Source organism: Rhincodon typus, chromosome 4, assembly GCF_021869965.1.
Source record: "Rhincodon typus isolate 14 chromosome 4, sRhiTyp1.1, whole genome shotgun sequence".
Lineage (NCBI taxonomy): Eukaryota > Metazoa > Chordata > Chondrichthyes > Orectolobiformes > Rhincodontidae > Rhincodon > Rhincodon typus.
This window is the reverse complement of record NC_063335.1, coordinates 28,488,890-28,509,865: the sequence shown is the minus strand read 5'-3', so window position 1 is coordinate 28,509,865 and position 20,976 is coordinate 28,488,890. Positions and strand designations below refer to the sequence as shown.

The 20,976-nt window shown below is 39.9% G+C and overlaps 1 protein-coding gene across 3 annotated transcripts in view; it reads left to right on the top strand.

The window, feature by feature from the left end:
* The window catches only part of prex2 (phosphatidylinositol-3,4,5-trisphosphate-dependent Rac exchange factor 2), a 248,085-nt gene that overhangs the window by 97,174 nt on the left and 129,935 nt on the right, over positions 1 to 20,976 (top strand). For 2 of the 3 annotated variants that reach the window (XM_048596381.1, XM_048596383.1), the window contains exons 13-18: positions 3,468 to 3,517; positions 8,728 to 8,803; positions 12,902 to 12,974; positions 13,363 to 13,505; positions 17,649 to 17,741; positions 19,845 to 19,993. In XM_048596381.1, coding sequence (XP_048452338.1) covers positions 3,468 to 3,517; positions 8,728 to 8,803; positions 12,902 to 12,974; positions 13,363 to 13,505; positions 17,649 to 17,741; positions 19,845 to 19,993 — 584 coding nt within the window. The remainder of the gene's footprint in view (positions 1 to 3,467; positions 3,518 to 8,727; positions 8,804 to 12,901; positions 12,975 to 13,362; positions 13,506 to 17,648; positions 17,742 to 19,844; positions 19,994 to 20,976) is intronic. The other variant, XM_048596382.1, reaches the window with a different exon arrangement.

Genomic DNA, 20,976 nt, shown 5'->3' with positions numbered 1-20,976 from the left:
CAGAAGTTGATTAGCTCATTTGGCTGGAAGGCTGGTACAATGCAGAGTGAAACCAACAGTGTGGGTTCAATCCCTACATTAACTGTAGAGGTTCCACTTTCTTAACTTCTCTTCTTCTCCTGTGGTGTGGTAGCCTTCAGGTTAAATTCATCACCAGCTGTGTGTGTGTCTCTCTAATGAGAGAGTAGGGCTATGGAGACTTTATTGTCTAATAAGTCCTTTAAAAGTAAACTGGATGGCTGGTTTAGAATCTGATTGCACTTTTAAGGATAACTGTTGTCTGGATTGCTAAAAAATACAGCTGCAATCATATTATTGTTACCAGTGAAATACAACTGATCAGAATTGAATAATTTAAGGAGTGATAACCTGGATATCCATTCGTTCTTTTTAGGAGTCACTGAGGATATCACAAAGCTATTAGACACCTTCTGACATAATTTGTGAATGGAATCCATAAAACTGTTTGCCGTACATGGTCTCTTGCAAATAGATTGAAGTACATATCTTCTTCTAAGTCATACATCATTGGACTCTTATTGTTGTTTCATTATTCCTGGGTCAAAACTCAGAAACTCAGTGCCTGGCAACATTCTGGCAGCACATTTGCCACATGGATTGCAATGGTGCACGCAGAAAGCTCACCACTACCTTCTCAAAGGCAAGTGAGGACAGGTAATAAATGCTAGTTTGTCAGTGCCAACCAAATCTCATTAATTACGAAATAGGATACCTGAGGATTTCGAGCAGTATGGGGAAGGCATGACAATGCAATCTTTCATTTGGCATTTGTTAATGAGATGAGAGTTTTCCTGACAAGACCAACTGGGATTTCCAATCCAGTTGGCTGGATGGCTGGTTTTGTAATGCAGAGTGGGTTCAATTCCTGCACTAGCTGAGGTTAGCATGAAGCATTCTCTTTTTCAACCTGCCCCCTCACCTGAGGCATGGTGACCCTCAAGTTAAACCACCAGCAGTCATTTCTCTCTAAGTGATGTACCGCAGTGATCAGTGCTGGGACCTTTGCTGTTTGTTATGCATATTAACAACTTGGATGTGAATGTAGAAGGTATAATTAGTAAGTTTACAGATGATACAAAAATTGGTGGTGTTGTTGTTAGTGAGGAGGATGGTCAGATATTGATCAGCTGGTAAACTGGGCAAAGCAATTGTAGATGCAATTTAATCCCGGTAAGTTCTAAGTGATTATTTTGGGAGGTCCAATAAGGAAAGGATTTACACAATGAATGGTAGGTCCAAAGGGAGTATTGAGAAACAAAGGGACATTGGTGCATAAGTCCATAGATCCCTGAAGGTGTAAGCACACGTAGATAAAGACGGTGAAGAAGGCATACAGGATGCTTGCCTTCATTAGCTGTGGAATAGAGGAACAATGAAGTCTTGTTACAACTTTATAAAACATTGGTTAGGCCACAAATTCAATACTGTGTGCAGTCCTGGTTGCCACACTATTGGAAGGATGTGACTGCACTGGAGAGGGTGCAGAGGAGATTCACCAGGATGTTGCCTGGGGTGGAAAGGCTCAGTTATGAGGAGAGACTGGATAGGCTGGGTTTGCTTTCCCTGGAGCAGAGAAGGCTGAGGGGGGATGCGATTGAGGTTTACAATATTTATGAGAGGCATGGACAGAGTAGATGGTGAGAATCTGTTCCTTATGGCAGACATGTCTAAGACCAGAGGGCATAATTTTAAAATGAGGAGTAAGTAATTTAGAGGACATCTGAGAAAAAATTTTTTCACCCAAAGGGCAGAAGAAATATGAAATGTGCTGCCTGAGAGGGTTGTAGAGACAGGTACTGTCACAACATTTAAGAAGCATCTGGTTGAGCACTTAAAATGCCAGGGCATAGTAGGCTGTGGGCTATGAACAGGTAAATGGGATTAATAGGTTTGGTGTTTGTCGGTCATCATAGACATGATGGGCCAAAGGGCTGTTTCAGTGCTATATGACTCTATCAGAACTTTCTATCTATTACTATTTAAGAAATACCTGGATTTTCCAATCAAACTGGATATTTCAATTCCTTCCAAATCATATTCCATTTAAGTTCTCACTCACTTAGCCTATATAGTCAGAAGTCACACGACACCAGGTTATAGTCCAACAGGTTTATTTGCAATCACAAGCTTTTGGAGCTCTGCTCCTTCGTCAGGTAAAGTTCTTCATTAGTGCTGACACAAGCGGATGCTATGGACAATTTAGCATGGCCAGTCCACCTAACCTGCACATCTTTGGGCTGTGGAAGGAAACCGGAGCACCCAGAGGAAATCCACACAGACACAGGAAGAAAATGCAAACTCCACACAGACAGTCACCCAAGGGTGGAATCAAACCAGGTCCCTGGCGCTGTGTGACAACAGTGCTAACCCCTGAGCTACCATGCCACTTTGTGTAGAAATTTTCTGAAGAAGGGTCCAGGCCCGAAATGTCAGCCTTCCTGCTCCTCTGATGCTGCTTGGCCTGCTGTGTTCATCCAGCTCTGCACCTTGTTATCTCTGGAATTATAACTGGGTGTTTTTTATTTTTAAATTGGGCAAAAGAAGCATGAGTGGGCTGGGTCAGGGCTCACACAGACTCAGGTAGGTTTGTAGTTTTGTTTTCAGTTAGTGAGAAGGTTTCTGCTGCTGCTGAGCTAACAGCTTGAGCTCTCAACTGCCAGAGTCTTAGAAGAGAGGCTTTCTCTTAGAAATAAAAACAGGCAGGCTGTGTTTTTTTCAGTGTATTATTCTGCTGGAGCAGAGAAAGGCAGCACATGAGAACCTTATCTGTTTTGCTGAATAGCCTTGCCAACTGTGTGTTGAAGGGATGCTGCCTATATTGAAACAGTTGATGATTAGTGGTTAAGTAATAGATCAACTTGTTAACTAGTTCAATGGAGTTAGTTTAACACTTTTTTTTGTATTTTAACCATGTCATGTGTTTTGATTAAAGCCTAGTGGTGAACCAATCGAATCACATCTGGAACACAGCACTTTCCTCTTGCCTTTAAATAAATATAAAAGTTAGGGTCTAGGCTATTTCCTTCTTATGTGTTTGTGGCTCCTGGTCTGGTCCATAACAGTGATCAGCAATGTATGCCCTTATGAAATCCAGCCTTGTGTTACAGAAATATGATCAGACCACAAATTAAAAGACCACAATAACAGCCTACAATAATGCGGAGGTGCCAGTGTTGGTTTGGGGTGGACAAGGTCAGAAGTCACATGACACCAGGTTATAGCCCAACAGGTTTATTTGAAATCACAAACTTTCGGAGCACTCCAAAAACTTGTGATTTCAAATAAACCTGTCGGACTATAGGTGCCATGTAACTTCTGATACAGTCCGCAATGACAGCGGAGAATAAGGAGTAGGATTGAAAAAAGCGATGCCTGCTCATTAGAATGACTAAATGATGTGTGATCCTTTGCTAGCAGAAGGGTTAATGTTTTCTTTAATTCCACAGGGTGTGAGACTTTATTGTCGGCTCCACAGTCTCTTTACTCCTGTGATTAAGTAAGTAAAATAAAGTATTATTTTAATTGACAGTGTTAACTTGAAGTGCATTATAAGCAAGGACAATGGAGAAGCTGCAGAGGAGATTTACCAGCTTGGGCAACAGAGTTTTAGTTGTGAAGAGAGATTCCATAGACTGGAATTGTTTTCCTTGGAACAGAGGAGACTGAGGAGGGACATGATGGAGAAGTGTATAGTTGAGGGGCATAGATAGGGTAGACTGAAAGAAACCAAGGCATACAAGGCTATAGGCCAATGGTTGGAAATAAAATTAAAATAGCTATATGGTTGCTTTTGATCTGTGCAGACTCAATAGGCTGAAGGGCCTTTTCCTATGCTTTAGACTTCTGTGAATCTAACAGAACCTGCTGCTTGCTGTGAGTTGATACACAATAGAAATCTCACTTATTTGCTGCCTTCTTTAGAACTAGTTCCCTGTGTCTTTTCCTTGTTGCATTTTACTTAATAATTCATACGAATAGTAAGTTTGAATTTTTATCTGGGTTAGCTTTTTAGTTCATGCCACATTAAACTTTGGCATTATATCTATCTGGAATTCTGTGAACATAAAGGCTTATTTTTGCAGTCATTGAATATAAGTATTTTCAACCTAAAACCTAATAAATGCAGAATATTCCCATTATATAAAAATAATAGATGTTTTAAACACTATAAAAATCATGTTGAACTAATTCTTCAGAAAACGGACATATTAAACCACTTTGTTTTGGATTTCTAGATTTTAGCCTTCCATCATGCTGGCCTGCTATTTACAATAACCAATGAAATTTCAACATTGAATTGATCACCTGGATGGGTGAAAAGTCAGATGAGACAAATAGTGAGCTCTGATTGTAGCATGGTAATTAACATAGTGAACTCGATAACTCTGGTAATTGATGGACAAGCTCTGTAAATCTTTTCTCAATAGCGACTGGATTGCCTTAAAGCTGTAACTGGTTATGATATCTCAAACAATCAGCATTTAAGAAATACCCCACATCTCTATTTAGAACATAGAATATAGAACATAGAACAGTACAGCACAGTACAGGCCCTTCGGCCCACGATGTTGTGCCAAACTTTTACCCTAAACCTAAGGTCTATCTAACCTCCATCGCTACCTTATACTATCATCCATATGCCTATCTAATAGCTGCTTAAATGCCCCTAATGAGGCCGACTCCACTACACTCTCTGGCAATGCATTCCACGCCCCGACCACTCTCTGAGTAAAGAACCTACCTCTGACGTCTCCCCGATATCTACCTCCTTTCACTTTAAAACTATGTCCCCTCGTAAAAGCTACCTCCACCCTAGGAAAATGTCTCTGGCTGTCTACTCTATCTATACCTCTGATCATTTTGTACACCTCTATAAAGTCACCTCTCATCCTTCGTCGTTCTAAAGAGAAAAGCCCTCGCTCTCTCAACCTTTCCTCGTAAGACCTTCCTTCCATTCCAGGCAACATCCTGGTAAATCTCCTCTGCACCTTTTCTAACGCTTCCACATCTTTCCTGTAATGAGGTGACCAGAATGGGACACAATACTCCAGATGTGGCCGACCCAGGCTTTTGTATAGCTATTTCTCCCAAGTCAGTTACCGCATGCTTATTCACATGATAGTTTGTACACCATGTTTTTGCCCACTCACTCAGCTAGTCCAAGTCTGTTTGGACTCTCTTTTCTTCTCCTCCCAACACACATTCCCACCAGTTTTGTGTCACATGCCAGTTTAATAATGTTACCTTTGGTCCCCATATTAAGAATATTGGTACAGATTGTGAATAACTGATGCACCAGCACTGTTCCTTGTGCTGAATGCTGAGTCACAATCTTCTAATCCAAGAATGATCCATTTATTCCTACTCTCTGTTTTTTCTTATTCAACCAATCCTCAATCCAAGATACTCATAGACTCATGGAAACCTAAAGCACAGAAAAAAAGCCTTTGGCCTCTGTACGAGTCAAAAACAGCCAACTATTCTCATCCCAATTTCCAGCGCTTGGCCCATATCCTTGTGTGTCTTGGCATTGCAAATGCACATCTAAATACTTATTAAATGTTCTGAAGGTTTCTGCTTCGACCACCCTTACAGGTGTTGAACTCTAGATTCCCATCACCCTCTGAGTGAAAAAGTTTCGCCTCTCATCACCTCTAAACCTTTTGCCTCTTACCTTTAAAGCTATGCCCCCAGTCATTGATCTCTCCAAGGGGAAAAATTCCTTCCTGTCAACCCTTCATAATTTTAGACATCTCAATCATATCCCCCCTCTGGTCAAAGGAAAACAACCCATGTCTCTCCAACCTCTCTTTGTAACTGAAACTCTCCAGACCAGGCAGAATCTTAGTAAATCTCCTCTGCTCCAGTGCTATCATGCCCTCCTATAATGTGGATTCCAGAACTGCACACGGACCTCTCGCTGTGGCCTAACCAATATTCCCTGCTCTTAAACTCTGTGCTTCAACTAATAAAAGCAAATATTCCATATGCCACCTTAACCACTTTATCCATCTGACCTGATAGCTGAAGGGATCAGGTACAAACACGTCAAAATCCCTCTGATCTTCGAGATTCCCAAACTCCTACCATTCATCATGTATTCCCTTGCCAAATGTATCACCTCAAACTTCTCCAGATTGCATTCCCCTTGCCACTGATCAGCCCGTGTGACCAGCCTGGCTGAATTCTCCTGTAATCTAAGGCTATCCTCCTTGACATTTACCATTCCACCAATTTTCCTATTGTCATGAACTTACTGCTCAATTGTGCTACATTCAAGCCTAATTTGCTTATATAAACCACCAACAGTAAGGGCCCCAACATTGACCCTCTGTAAGACCCCACTGAATACACTTGCAGTTGGAAAAATACCCCTAATCATCACTTTCTTCCTCCTGCCACTCAGCCTGTTGTGGGTCCAATTTGCCACATTTCCTTGGATCCACAGGCTCTTACCTTTGCTGTCAGTCTCCCTTAAGGGACCTTATCAAAATCCAAACTGAAGTCCAAGGAGATGATATTGGAAGCATTGCCATGAACTACATACCTGGTCACCTTTTCAGAAATTTGAATTAATTTGGTCAGATATGATCTCCCCTTAACAAAACCATGCAGACTGTTCTTGATTCATCCCTGCCTCTCAAACACAGATTAATTCTGTCCATCAGAATTACTTCGAATTGTATCCCCAATACCAAGGTTAGACTGACCAGCCTGTACTTTCCTGACTTATCCACTGCTCCCTTTTTGAACCACATTTGTTGTCTTCAAGTCATCTGGCACCTCTCCTATAGCCAGAGTGGAACTGAAATTTTTTGCAAGTGCCCCTGTTATTTCCTCCCTTCCCCTTCCTTACTCAACAACCTGAGATCCATCTCATCCAGCCCTGGAGATTTACCTACTTTTAAGCCTGCCAGACCACTCAGAGCCTCCTTTGCTATGCTAATTTCTTTAGTTGTATCACAGACCTTGATCCTGACTGCTATGCCCATATGCTATCTCACGAGTGAACACTGACATAAAGTATTCATTTAGAAATCTACCTATATCTTCAGGCTCCAAGTACAAATTACCACTGTTCCTCTTAATAAACGTTACTTTTTCCCTCATTATCCTACCTTATTATTGCATATTGCCCGTTATCCAATGTGCTGTAGTTTTTTTTTATAAACTTCCTGTGTTGGATCATACTGAAAGACTGAGAATCTAACCACATGCAATAGCCTGTTGTAAACATGAGCTCCCTTTCATGAAGAAGATGGGAGGTGGTGGCACAGTAGTAATGTCATTGGGCTGGTAATCTGGACCCCTAGGCTAATGTTCTTTGGAAATTTGTCCAAATCTTCATAGAATCATAGAAACATAGAATCCCTACAGTGTGGAAACAGACCGTTCGGCCTAACAAGTCTGCACTGACTCACCAAAGAGCATCCCACCCAGACTCACCCCCCTCCCCTATCCCTGCAGTTCCCATGGCTAATCCACCTAAACCACACATCCCTGGATACTATGGACAATTTAGCATGGCCAATCCACTTAACCTGCACACCTTTGGACTGTGGGAGGAAACCGGAGCACCCAGAGGAAACCCACGCAAACACGGGGAGAATGTGCAAACTCAAAGAAAACATGGCACCTAGGAGCTTTTGGATTCAACAAAAATCTGGAATTTGTTTAAACAAAAAATCTGATCTAATGGCAACCACGTGACCTTTGTCAATTGTTTTAAAAACTCAGCCGCGTCATTAAAATCCTCTAAGGAAGGAAATTTGCCATCCTTACCTGATCTGGCTGACATCTGACTCCTGACGCACAGCCACATAGTTGACTAAACTGGCCTCTGGACAACTAGGGATGGACAATAATGCCGGCCTTGCCTGTAATGACTACATCCTGTGAAAGAACTCAAACCTTCCATACCCAGCAACATTCTGGTAAACCTGAACCCTCTCCAGCATGATAATATCCTTCCTATAACTGGGCAACCAGAACTGGACAAAATATTTCCAGAAGAGACCTTACCAATGTCTTGTACAACCTCAACATGACTTCCCAACTCCTATACTCAAAGAACTGAGCAATGAAGGCAAACATAGATAGACTATCGATGAGTCCTTTCTCATTGCGTGATACTAGATCTAAAATTATCTGTTACCTAGTTTGATACTCAGCATATTGTTCTAGAAAATCACCTTGTAGGTGTTCTAGGAATCCATCTGCTACGGCATTGATGTTCATTAGATTTTACCAGTCTATATGTGGATCGATGAAAAGGTGATGGTATATTGGTATTGTTGCAGGGCGAATAATCTGGGGACCTGGGTTGAAAGTCTATTGATAATTGAATTTGTCAGTCGTAGTGTCCCTACCTCTGAACTGGGAGTTCCAGGTTCAAGCCCCACCTGCTCCAGAAGTGTCTAATAGTGTCTGTAAACAGGTTGACTAAAAAAATCGATATGTGTATTGAAGTTTTACATAGTTACTGCGTTGCTGTATCTCAAGATGGAGACACATGTTCGTCTGAGTTTTTTGCAGAGGTGATACCACGAAATTAGGAGATTCCACTGCATATTCTATCTGATATATTTGGAAAGTCTTTTTTTCAGGCTACATTTATTCGACGGAAATGTGTAATTTCTGGAGCACATTCTATGTTTGGTTTTCATTTATAACATACTGTTCGCTGATACAAATTTTCGTATCTAGGGATAAAGACTATCACCTAAGAAGCTACAAGTCAGTGGTCATGGCAAACAAGCTGACCGATTGGTTAATTGCACAGGTAATGTAACAAAAAACATTTTGTTTAACTCCGTTAATAGGATTAATCTGATTGTAAGATTTGAACCATCTTAGATAAGGACTTTTGCCTCTTTAGTCGGAAATACAGTAGAAGTATAATTTAAAGATGCATAGTTGAGTATGAACCAAAGTGTGTTTTTCTGCATAAATCAAGTCTTAAAAAGAATGTGAGCAAATTCACAAAGCTGAAATCATTTATCGTATTGAGACCACAAAACCATGTTTTAGTGATTTCCGATCCAGATTAGTCTATTGTTTAGTCAGGATGTTTGCTTCTGCAGTCAAAGGGAATGGGATCAGAAGAAAAAAAGAGAGTAAATATTAGTTATGATGAGTCAGTGAATTGAGGAATATGGAATAGATGCGTGAGGCAGGAGGCTTAATGTGTTACATCTGGAATGAGACATGGTGCTGACACCAACATAGTTTCAGGCCTTTGGAATAATGCATTGAGAATAGAAAATTGCAATGTTCAGTAAGAGAAGTGAATTTTTTATACAAGGTGATTATAGTCTCTTTGGGAACCAGTTAAGTACTGCTTTAAGTAAGTCATCTGTTACACCATAGTTAAGAAATTTATTTAAAAACACTAAAATATATTGATATGGCCTTTGCAAATGATAAAATCATAATGCAAACATAATAAGTTTTACCAAGTCCTATTCTTCATTTTGTAGTTGAATCTTTAAGATTTTCAGTTGAATATTTAACCAAGGAGCTAAGCTCCCTGGAAGCTGATTATAAAGCCACCTTGTTGACATCTCTAGAGCTGACTCTCACACTTTGAGAGATGGAACGTATCACAGGTGATTGAATATTAAATCATGTTATCAGAGATTGTACCGTCCATTCACTAAACTGCAATTAATGGTCAATATTTATGGTTTAATTTATAAAAATTTGATACTTTTAAGAAGCTAATGTTCTTCACGAAATTTCGAGCAGTGAGTCTTTTTTAGTCAGAACATATATTTTTCTATCAAACTTTTTTCACTCTGATGAAATTTTGCATTGAGTAAGGTGATATAGTGGAAAATAAGCATTTTTTTTCCACTTTGGGCACCCACCCACAGGCACTGTCAAGTTAGCATGGAGCAGATGCAGAAATTATGCTAACAAGCGCAAGGAATTCTGGAGAAACTCAACAGGTCTGGAAGCATCTGTGGAGAGAGAAACATAGTTAACATTTCGGGTCTGTTATGACTCTACTTCCAGACCTGCTGATTTCTCCCCCATTCTCTGTGTTTGTTTCACATTTTCAGCATTCAGAGTAATTTGCTTTTATTAAAGTTATGCTTATGTGTCTTAATCTCATCATTTAGAGGAACAACCCCAATTGCACCTTCCTAAATTTACTTCTGGTTCCGTCCATTTTCATAATGTCATAGAGTCTTTCAGCACGGAAACAGACCCTTTGGCCCAATCAGCCCGTGCCAACCATAATCCCAATATAAACTAGTCCAATGTGCCTGCACTTGGCCCAAATCCCTCCAAACATTTCATATTCAAGTACTTATTCAAATGTGTTTTAAACATTGTAATTGATGAAGTGGTGGATGCAGGTGTAATTACAATGTTTAGAAGGCATTTGGATGCATATCTGAATAGGAAAGGTTTGGTTATATGGGCCAGGAGCAAGCAGGTGGGGCTAGTTTAGCTTGGGATTATGTTTGGCATGTACTGGTTGGACTGAAGGGTATGTGCTGTATGACTGTATGACTCTATGACTCTATAAGGCTATCCCTTAACCTCCTACGTGCCAGGGAAAAAGTCCTAGCCTATCCAGGCTGTCTTTATTAACTCAAGCCCTCCATTCTCAGCAACATCCTGGTAAATCTCTTGTGAATCCTCTCCAGCTTAATAATATCCTTCCTATAATGGGACGACCAGAACTGGACACAGTGCTCCCTAAGAGGCCTCAGTAATGTCCTGAACAATCTCAGCATGATGTCCCAACTCCTATACTCAAAAGGCCTCGCAAAGTGCAATTGCTATGAGATCCATTTCTGTTTTTGTTTGCAAATTCTTCCCTTTGTATTTCTAAAGTGCCACTCACCTAAATTACTTGCCTAATAATTCTTTATTGGAAATTGAACTGTGGAGGCTGTGACAGCTTTGTGTGATTAGGATTCGCTAATAAATCATTCGGGGTAGGGTTGTTCTGTTCCTCTATTTTTCCCATTAGTAGTGTCAAGTTATTGAAACAACTTGTGATTTTTGCAATATGTTAGGCTGACATTACATAGTATAAACCAGGTGAGGGATCTGTGAAAGTTCAGGAGTTCATTAAGTGCTTTCTGAGCCAAACATTACAGCAGCAATAAGATTGGCAATTGCTCACTAGTTTGTGCTAAATCTGGGCAATCATGTGCTGTGGAGCATTGTCCATTGGGAATTAGGCTGAAAGTTTCTAAACTCATCTGGGACCAATAACCCGTCGGGAAATGGACTTTCACCTGATCAGTCTAGATTGGATTCAAACTAGAAAGTGAAATGACAGAGGAACAAAATCACCTCACTAAAAAAATCAGTCCTTTTGAAAAGATGCTGGTACGTTTGTTACTGACCATTTTCTGCAAAGTTTTAAAATAAATATCTTACAATATGCTAGTTTCCTGATTAAATGCTTTTTATTTTTATACAAAAAAATCTGATGACATCAAAGGATGAAAGCTGATAAATGAATTATTGTTTAGTAGGGTAATTTCTTGATCCTGTGCTGCCAGTAAGGATATGATGAACCATTAATCTTGTCTTTTCTTGATCTGTCTCCAGTCTTTTACACAATTAATCACAATATCCTCCTCCAGTGCCTCTCCACTGTCATCTGGCTGGGTGGAATAGCCCTCACCTGGTTTAATTCTTATTTATCTAGTTGTAGGCACAGAATCACTTGCTATGATTCCTGTGCCATTAATTGTGGACTCCTCCAGGTTTATATCCTCCTGTTTCTTATTTACATGCCACCCTTGACAACATCACACAAAAACATGTCTGACATCCAGCTTTGTCTCACTGCTCCATTCTTTCTTTTCCACTGCAGTTGTGTCTAAATTGTCAGACTGTTTGTCTGATATCCAGTACTGCATCAGTAGAAATCTTTCCCAAATAAACTTTAGTAATATCAAAGCTGTTCTCTTTGGCACCTCAACAAATAGCATTCCTGAGCCATTAACTCTATTCCTCTCCATAACAACTGTCCAAACCAGATTGTTGGCAAATGTAATGATGCATTTCATCTGAGATGAGCATCAGACCACATGTCCATAATGTCCTTTATTACCCCACTTCCTTCCCCAGCCTGAGTCTGCCTCTACCTCAGCTAATCTGTTGTTGGAAACTTTGTTAATGTCTTCATTAATTCAGACTTGGCTTTTCCAATTTTGCTCTGGTTGGGATCCAGCCCCCATAATACTAAACGCATCCAAAACTCTCCGACCTGTGTCTGAACTTTGTAGCAGGTCCCATTTAGCCATAATGTTTGAGCAGATCCTTGCTGTTAAAATTCTCATCCTTGTTCTGCAATCTCCAAATTCCCCCTACCTCTAACCAACTCTAGCCTTACAAATCTCCAAGATATCCTGATGCTCTAATTCTGATCCTTTACACAGTCCTGATTTTAAATGGTTGCTGAGGCATTTGCTCTGGAATTCCATCCCAAAACATTTCTACCTGTCAGAGACACTTCTTAAAATACCTCATTGACCAAAGTTTTGGTTGTCTGCCTTAGCATCTCCTTCTGTGGCCCGGTGCCAAATTTTGTTTGTTAATGCTCATATGTAGTATCTTGGGAAATATTATTATGTTGAAGGTATTCTATAAATACAAGCCACTATGGCAGAGAATCAGGATTACAACACAACCGTAACATTTCTCAATCCTATGTTACCCTTGAATAAGGCTTTATCTGCTGGCAATGCAAGATTATGGAATTACTCCATTTGTTACATTAAGGTGTTTCAAAATGTTTCAATTTGTTTGACTTTATGAACAAGATACTGAAAGAACTCAAACAGGAATTGGTAGTTTCCGTGTTATTAGAACATGCAATGTAGAATGTCTGTTACTTTGTCACCAGGGGGACTGTAGAACCAGAGAGGAAGCAATAATCCTGGGTGTGGAACTTTGTGACAATGGTTTTATGCACCACGGTAAGGTTAAATTCAGTGCATTATTCAAACATCCTTCTGACTTCAGTTCTTCTCAGAACAGTGAAATGGTAAAAAATTATGTTGTTGAACTTCGTTAGTTAGTTGCTGTGATTTCAAAAAATTAAGTTGCTTTTTCTGTTGTGAATTGTAATTTTACATGCACGGTATTTCAAAGTCCCGTGTTTTTGTGACCATCTCTCCAAATAATTCACAATTATCTAAAGTTACTGTGGTAAAAGACAGTAGGCATTCTTTAGTCAAGAAATATCAATGACTTTATTGTTTAACTTTATTTGAGATAAATGAAGGCTAACTGTTGCCATGGATATTGCACTTTGAATTATATCTGAGATTTATCCAGGCCTTTACATCTTGTTTTTCCTTATAGTACTGGAAAAGAGTGAATTTAAGGATGAACCCCTTTTATTTCGTTTTTTTGCTGATGAGGAAACAGAAGGCTCGAATTTAAGGCAGAGGCACCTGCGACATGACTTGAAAATTGTTGAAAATGTCATAGCTAAATCGTTGCTGGTAAGTGGTATTGATGCATGGGAGATGATTTTAATTGTGGGGTAGTTGGATGTAACAGAAACAATAGTTATTGTATGTAACTTTAAGAAAATCTCTGCTTTCTCGGAAGGATACTTTATATATCATTGTAAACTCCTTAGTCTCAGTACTCAAAATATTTGTCAGTGGATTTCTGAAGAGCGTTCAGAGAGGAAATCACAGTCAATCTGATGGCTGTGCATTTACTGTAACTTTTTAAAATTGATTACACTATATTAACTTCAGTGCATATTGATAGAAAATCAGGATGATTTAATTAATTTCAGAAAATACAAGAGAAACATTTTGAAATGTCAATGAGTTTGAATGTCGTGGATATTGCCTCCTCGCCATCCTTGCCTTCCTCCAGTATATGCAAAGGGTTAGTCCTAGCTAATGACTAGCAATTGGACCTGGTGCAGAATGTTCGCTGCAGGAATTCTGAGGAGGGTCTGCAACAGTCAGACTAATTTACTCTTTTTTTCCCCTAATCATTCTGTTCTGAGATGTTATTACCCACCTCTGGATTTGCACCCAGGACTCCTGGTCCAGAGGTAGAGTCTGCTGCACCACAAGACTCTTTGGTTTTATATTTGCCTGTTTTATCCATTATTGAATGCAACTGTTAGACTTTAAGTTCTGAACTACCATTTTCTTTGCTAAGCAAACAAAAAATAATGATCAGCACCACTACTGTCTCTTGTCTCACTACTCCACATCTGTGATCACTCCAGGTTGAAGAACACATCCTAATTTGTGGGTACAGTGTTATTTGTATCCTTCCGGAGACTGTAAGCAGATCATTGATATCTACCCCAGTAGGAATTGATTCAGTCCATAGTGCTAAGCTGGAGCAGTGCCTTGTCACTTTTCCTAATGTCTGTCCAGTGTTAAACAAGTCCAAAAAATCATTATATTTAAGGTCTTTGCCTTTCATTCTGATGTTGGACAAAGAAAGCAATCCACTCTGAGATTGGGAAACTTTCCTTAGGGAAGATTTTGGGTCTTCAGTTGACCCCTGGAGATGGATCAGCTTCTGGTAGAAATGAAAACGGTGTCCCAGCTCAGGTGCTTTGAGTGTCAGACTATTAGCACTGTCCTGTAATGTAAATGATTATCTTGCTATGCTGTAGTTAACAACTAAATTGCAGCATGGCATTTTAAAATCAAAGCAATTTAGAGATATTCAGTTGTAATTGAAATTTTTTCATGTCTTTTCTACATTTCCTTTACTAAATAGATCCTCTATTGTAAAATTTCAGTCCTTCAACAAAGTGATCAAAAAGTGCTAACAAAACAATAGTAATTATAATTATAAAGCATTGATTGTGTGAAGAGTTCGGAGATGTTTTGACAATGTAGTATGACATGCAGCCAATGTAAAAACACTTTAAAAGATGGTATTACTGCATCTGTACAGTTAGCTTTGGGGAAACCTTTGAATTTTCTGCAGCCTGGAAAACCTGTTTAGTGTAAGATCTGGACTTGAAGAAATAATTGTTTGAAACCTTTGCTTGCATTAGTGACCCACAGAGATAAACATGCATCTGTTAGACTGAGTCTGTGAGTTCTCTTCGAAATTTCTGCCTTCAAGGAAGGTAAGAAATTCTGATGTTTAAACATGAATTTCTCTAAGGAGGTTTCTTGTTTAGCTTAGATAACAAACTGTGGAACTGGATGAACCTGTTATCTCAGACTCCAGCATCGGCAGTTCCTATTATCTCTTGTTTACTTTATTTTTTGTTGGAAGAGAAAGGAAACAGGAAGGAGGGGCAAGTGAGGAAATTACCTAAGGAAGATGCAGGCCACTGAGAGATATTCCTGATAAAGAGTTGATAGATCATGCAGATTATATCCAGATCTGAGTGAGAAGGTAGATTTTTTAGATTTTAGATTTTATTGTCACATGTACTCAAGTACAGAGTACAGGAGTACAGTGAAAAGTGTATAATGTCACCACACATGGCGCCACCTTCGGTACCAAGGTACCCAGGTTCAAAAAAACTTAGGTACAAAGTAGTAAGAGAAATGAGAGTTAAAAAGTTAAGCATTAGTAGAAAAATAAAGAAATAAGTAATAGTTTACATTAAAGTCTTTCGTAGTTTAAACTAGGAAAATAAAGGAATAAGTTAAAAGTTCAACAGTCTTCGATGAGCACTCCATTTACCTCACTCTCCAGGGAGACGTCAGGTGTCTGTTCTCGACACCACTGCCGCAGATACCATCGCTGCTGCTGGAATTGCTGTCTCTCTGATCTCTCCCGGTACCTCACAAACATGGCTAGGCAGGATCCACTTGCACGCCAAACCGAGATGCCACCATGAGCCACCAAGAGCTGACATACCGCCAAAAGACCAGGCTGAGAGCCGCCAAGAGACCAGGCCAAGACCTGCCGTGGGGGAGATGAACACCAAGAGGGGAAAAACACCAAAAAGAGGGATAAAAAGAGGACAAAAGGGGAAAGAAAGAGAAGGAAATGAAAAATAACAGAAGGAGCAGAGGAGCTCCATTTGGAGCATCCTACTGTGCTGCCATCTTGACTGTACAAATGAGCTCTATAAGTCAGGAGTCAAAATAATTCTTTGGATGGCTACTCTTGAGATTTTCTCAAGGGCGACTCTTTTTGGTTTTCATCGGCACCTTTCTCATTTTCACTCACTCCTTCATTAAGTGGTATCTTTATTTGCATCGACGCGTGGAGTATTTGAATTCATTCAGAAGCAGAATAAGAAGAATTCACCAGTGTTGTCAATCTTCATCCCTGCTTCATTAAAAATGACGCTACAGGACACAAGAAAAGCATTAATTTCTTAGACACCACAGTAATTAGTTAGATTGGTGACGAGCATAAGTTAACAATAATAGCCTTTCTTGCATAACTGACACCACCTTTAAACATTAAAAGCAAACACCAGAAACCCACTTTCTGCAGACTGCTGAGTTAAATGATTGCATGTTCGAATCTAAAAGAGTCACTGCATCTCAAGTAATTCACGAGATGTGAGACGCTTAGAAATTATAAATCTTTATGAAATCAATATTCAATACTCAATGAAATTCAATACTGAATTATAGAATCAATACAGTGTTCTTGGCAATAGCATCCACCAAACCTCTTGCAAGGTGTAAAACTGCTCTCTGTGCAGTTCACTTCCCCATTTTGCTATTGCTGAAAAACCTTAGACCATTGTGCCCAATGTTTTTAAAATGTTTTAGCATGATGAATAATTGTATAGATACAACTGGGAAGCAATGGCCAAGTGGTTTTATCTCTAAATTATTAATCCAGAAACTCAGCTAATGTTCTATCTTATCCTACCTTCTCCTCTATCCATTTTCTATCTGCCTCCCCCTCTCTCCCTATTTATTTCAGAACCCCCTTCCCCTCCCCCATTTCTGAAGAAGGGTCTAGGCCCGAAACGTCAGCTTTCCTGCTCCTATGATGCTGCTTGGCCTGCTGTGTTCATCCAGCTCTATACCTTGTTATCTCAGATTCTCCAACGTCTGCAGTTCCTACTATCTCTAATGTTCTCGGGACTTCGGTTTGAATGCTGCCACGGCAGATGGTGGAATTTGAATTTTTTACAAAAATTGGGAATTAAGAATCTACTGATGACCATTGTTGGAAAACCCAATCTGTTTCAGTAATGGCTTTCAGGGAAGGAAATCTGCCATCCTCACCTGGCCTGGTCTACATGTGACTGCAGACCCACAGCAATGTGGTTGACTCTCAGTGGCCTTTTGAAATGTCCCAGCAAGCCATTCAGTTATATTGATTGCTACATAGTCTCTTCAACGGCAACTAGGAATAGGCAATAAATGCTGGCCAGCCAGTGACACCCACATCCCACAAATGAATAGAAAAAAAGCAAATAACATGTGGAATACATTTAAATTAAATTTAGATTTTCTACTAGAGCATGTTAAAATAGATTTAAATGTGATTACAGTGACATGATGTGCATGCATAATTATTTTAACAATTGGTAAAATAATTCGTTCAACGTACCATATTTAGGAAAACAATATATGTGATCCATTGGTGTCAGGCAATAAAAATTTTTAATTATCTAATAAATTACTGTAACTATGGTCGTCTTAATTATGGCTTCTTATGGTTCTTAGATCAAAGCTCAAGATAGAAGCTATGGTTTTACCTTAGAGGAGAAAAACAAGCTTCCTATTGTGAAATCTGTGGAGAAGGGATCTTATGCTGAGGTAACATGCAATCGATAACTTTCTTTAACACTGTGCTTGGGGTTGCCAAATAAAATTCTGAATTGCTATAATTTAGCAAAAACTATTGCAAAGTATTTAAACTTGCAGAACTGTAGCAATGCTTAATCACTTGTGCATAAAACACAGAAAGCTAGCACACAGGGGCAGCAGGTAATCAGGAAGGCTAATGAAATGTTGGCCCTTATTTCAAGGGGGTTGGATTATAAGAGTAGCAAAGTCTTACTGCAACTGTACAAGGTGTTGGTGAGACCACATCTGGAGCACTGCTAGCAGTTTTATTTCCTTATTTAAGGAAATGTATTATTTCATTGGAGGCAGTTCAGAGAAGATTCACTAGGATGATCTCCAGTATGTCTTATGAAGAAAGGCTAAACAGATTGGGACTCTACTCACTGGAATTTAGAAGAATGAGAGTGATCTCACTGAAATATTTGGGATTCTTGAACAGCTTGACCGAGTAACTGCTGAGAGGATGCTTCCCCCCATGGGAGATCCTAGGACCAGAGGGCATAATCTCAGAATGACAGGGTGCCAATTTATTCTCTGTGAGGGTTTTGAGTCTATGGGGGAGCAGAGTGCATGTGCATACTTAAAGCTGAGATAGATAGATTCTTGATCAGAATCAAGCATTACGCAGCAAAGGCAGGAAAGTGGACGTGAGAAATATCAGAACAGCCATGATCCTATTGAATGATGGAGCAGACTCAAGGGGCCGAATGGCCTATTCCTGTTCCCATTTCTTATGGCCTTATGGTCTTACAAAGGATTTGTACCTTTCTCTATTAATAGCCACAAATGTTATAATGCTGAACTGATCTGGAAATTGAGTTTCAGTGCTGCCACCCATTGAAACTTCAATCCTGTATAGGATATTAAACAATTTTATGGTTCGGTTGCTCAGATTTTTTTGTTGTCCAACATGTTGATCTCCGGTGGCATTGCAAATGGGAAGTGAAGACCAAAAGTATATTCATGTGAAGTACATTATTAAAGGGAAGGGAGCAGCAATGTGATGTGGGATAAGAAAATGAGGAAGGAAGGAGGAGGCATTAATAGGGAAGGATGAGGGGATGCAGGGGGCTGTGCATGTCAGGAGGAGAATGGCAGACAGCCAGAAGGGACATGTAAGTAAAAGAAGATGGAAATAACTATATATTGGCTTTAGGAGCTGTAGATCGGTATTCTAGATAGGTACCATGCTGTACTGCTAACAAAGTTTGGTATTATTCCACTTAACTATCAATATCTTTTAATACTTTGGCAGTCTATTGGGATTTATGGTGACATTTTACTGAGCTTGTCTCAAATACTGCTTTAATGTGGTTGATGTAGAAATTCACAGGGAAGTGCTTCAGGAAAAATGAGGATGCAGGCATGGGACAGGTGGAATTGGAGCTTCTTTGCATTCTGTGTTATAGAATTTGTACCTTTTACTTGCCTTTATTCAGTCTCTGTCTGGGCAAGGAAGTTTCCTGACTGTCAGTGCCTTGGAAGGCTGTATTCTCCCAAAAGGTTACTGGGGAGTCCATTCCACCAGGGGACCGTATGCAATTCCAATGCAATTTACTGTCTGAGTTCACTTACATATGTTAGTCTTCTGAACTTTGGGTGGAGGCTTTCCCCACACTGAGTTCAGGAAAGTCTGGATGAAAATCACAATGGGTTGCTCTCTGGAGGTTCGGTTTTGCAAGAGCTGGGCAGAAGGATAGAAGTGGATGACCCAGCTACTGAGCATACTGTTGGAAGCAAAAGCATGAAAAGAATGTGCAGACTTAATTTAAAAAGATACTCAGAAAATGAAAAAAAATTCCTGTGTTAAGAGGAATATCCTATACTGTAACTGATTTTTAGAAAAAAAATGGAGACTTCCAATATGGCAAGTGTAGATTTTTCAGGTAAGTTTCATTCACTGCAGGATGGTGTTTAACAAATGAATGTCTACACTCGTGGAAGTACTCATAACCAGACTTTAAATGAACCTTTTCAATCTGATATCACTGAACATATTCCATTGTTTATGTAACAGTTCTTAGTTTGTGTATAAATCATCTGTGCTTTACATTTTGTGTGACCTCATTGCAGATGGCAGGTCTAGAGGTTGGGAAGAAAATATTTGCTATCAATGGAGATGTGGTTTTCCTCCGACCCTTTAAGGAAGTCGAATGTTTCCTGCAGCAGTGCTTCAGTAGCAAGAGGCCTCTTCGGGTGCTTCTGAGCACGAAACCACGAGAGTAAGTGATGTGGCGTATAAGCATTTAATGATTGAATTGCCACCCCAAAAACTAATTTTTGGCTTTCTTTGTGGGAGAATTGGTCCAGGAGGCTGCTGTGCTATCATCAGCACCAGGTCTCCGCAAGTAAAATGCTATCCATCCAATTCAAATAACAATTCAATAACAGAAGAGAATATTTTTAAAACTCAGCACGCATTGGTGTGTTTCCAGTTCAGAATGAGTGGCTTGATGCTGTTTCTCAGATTAGTGTCAGATTCCAGCAGTTCCTGCTGTTCAGCTGAAAGTATAAAACTTCAACGTACCGAGGATATGTTTGATTTAAGCGTTATCGTCATGTGTACTCAATTATGGAAGTACAGGAGTGCAGTGAAAAGTTTACAATGTCACCATACATCTTGGGTTCAAAAGTACCCAGGTACAAAATTTAGGTACAAGATGTAACATAGAGAAACAAAGTTAAAAGTAAAACATTATCGTTTTTCTTAGTATAAGTAGAAAAATGAAGAAATAAAGTTGAAAGTTAACATTACAGTCCTTCCTGGTATTAAGTGGAAAAATAAAGGAATGAAGGTAACAGTTCAACAGAAGTTCTTTCTTAATTGAAGATACCGTGAACTGCAGATGCTGGAGTCAGAGCTAACACAGTGTGGAGCTCTGAGGAAGGATCCCGACCCTAAACGTCGACTTTCCTGCTCCTCTGATGCTGCCTGACGTGCTGTGTTCCTCCAGCTCCACACTGTGTTGACTTCTTTCTTAATTGCACTTCGTGTAAGGCCTTGGTCTCCTCCGCCTTGGCCTGCTCGCTGGGAAACCTGAGGCTTCCCGCTTCCGATGCTGCAGATGCCTGGGGATTTCTCTCACTGACACGCCAGGCTTGTTGTAACCACATTGGGCTTGGGGTCATGGCTGCTTCCCCATATCGGGCCTCCATCCGACACTGCTCCAGGCCCACAGCCCCTTCCCCACACCGGGCCTCCATC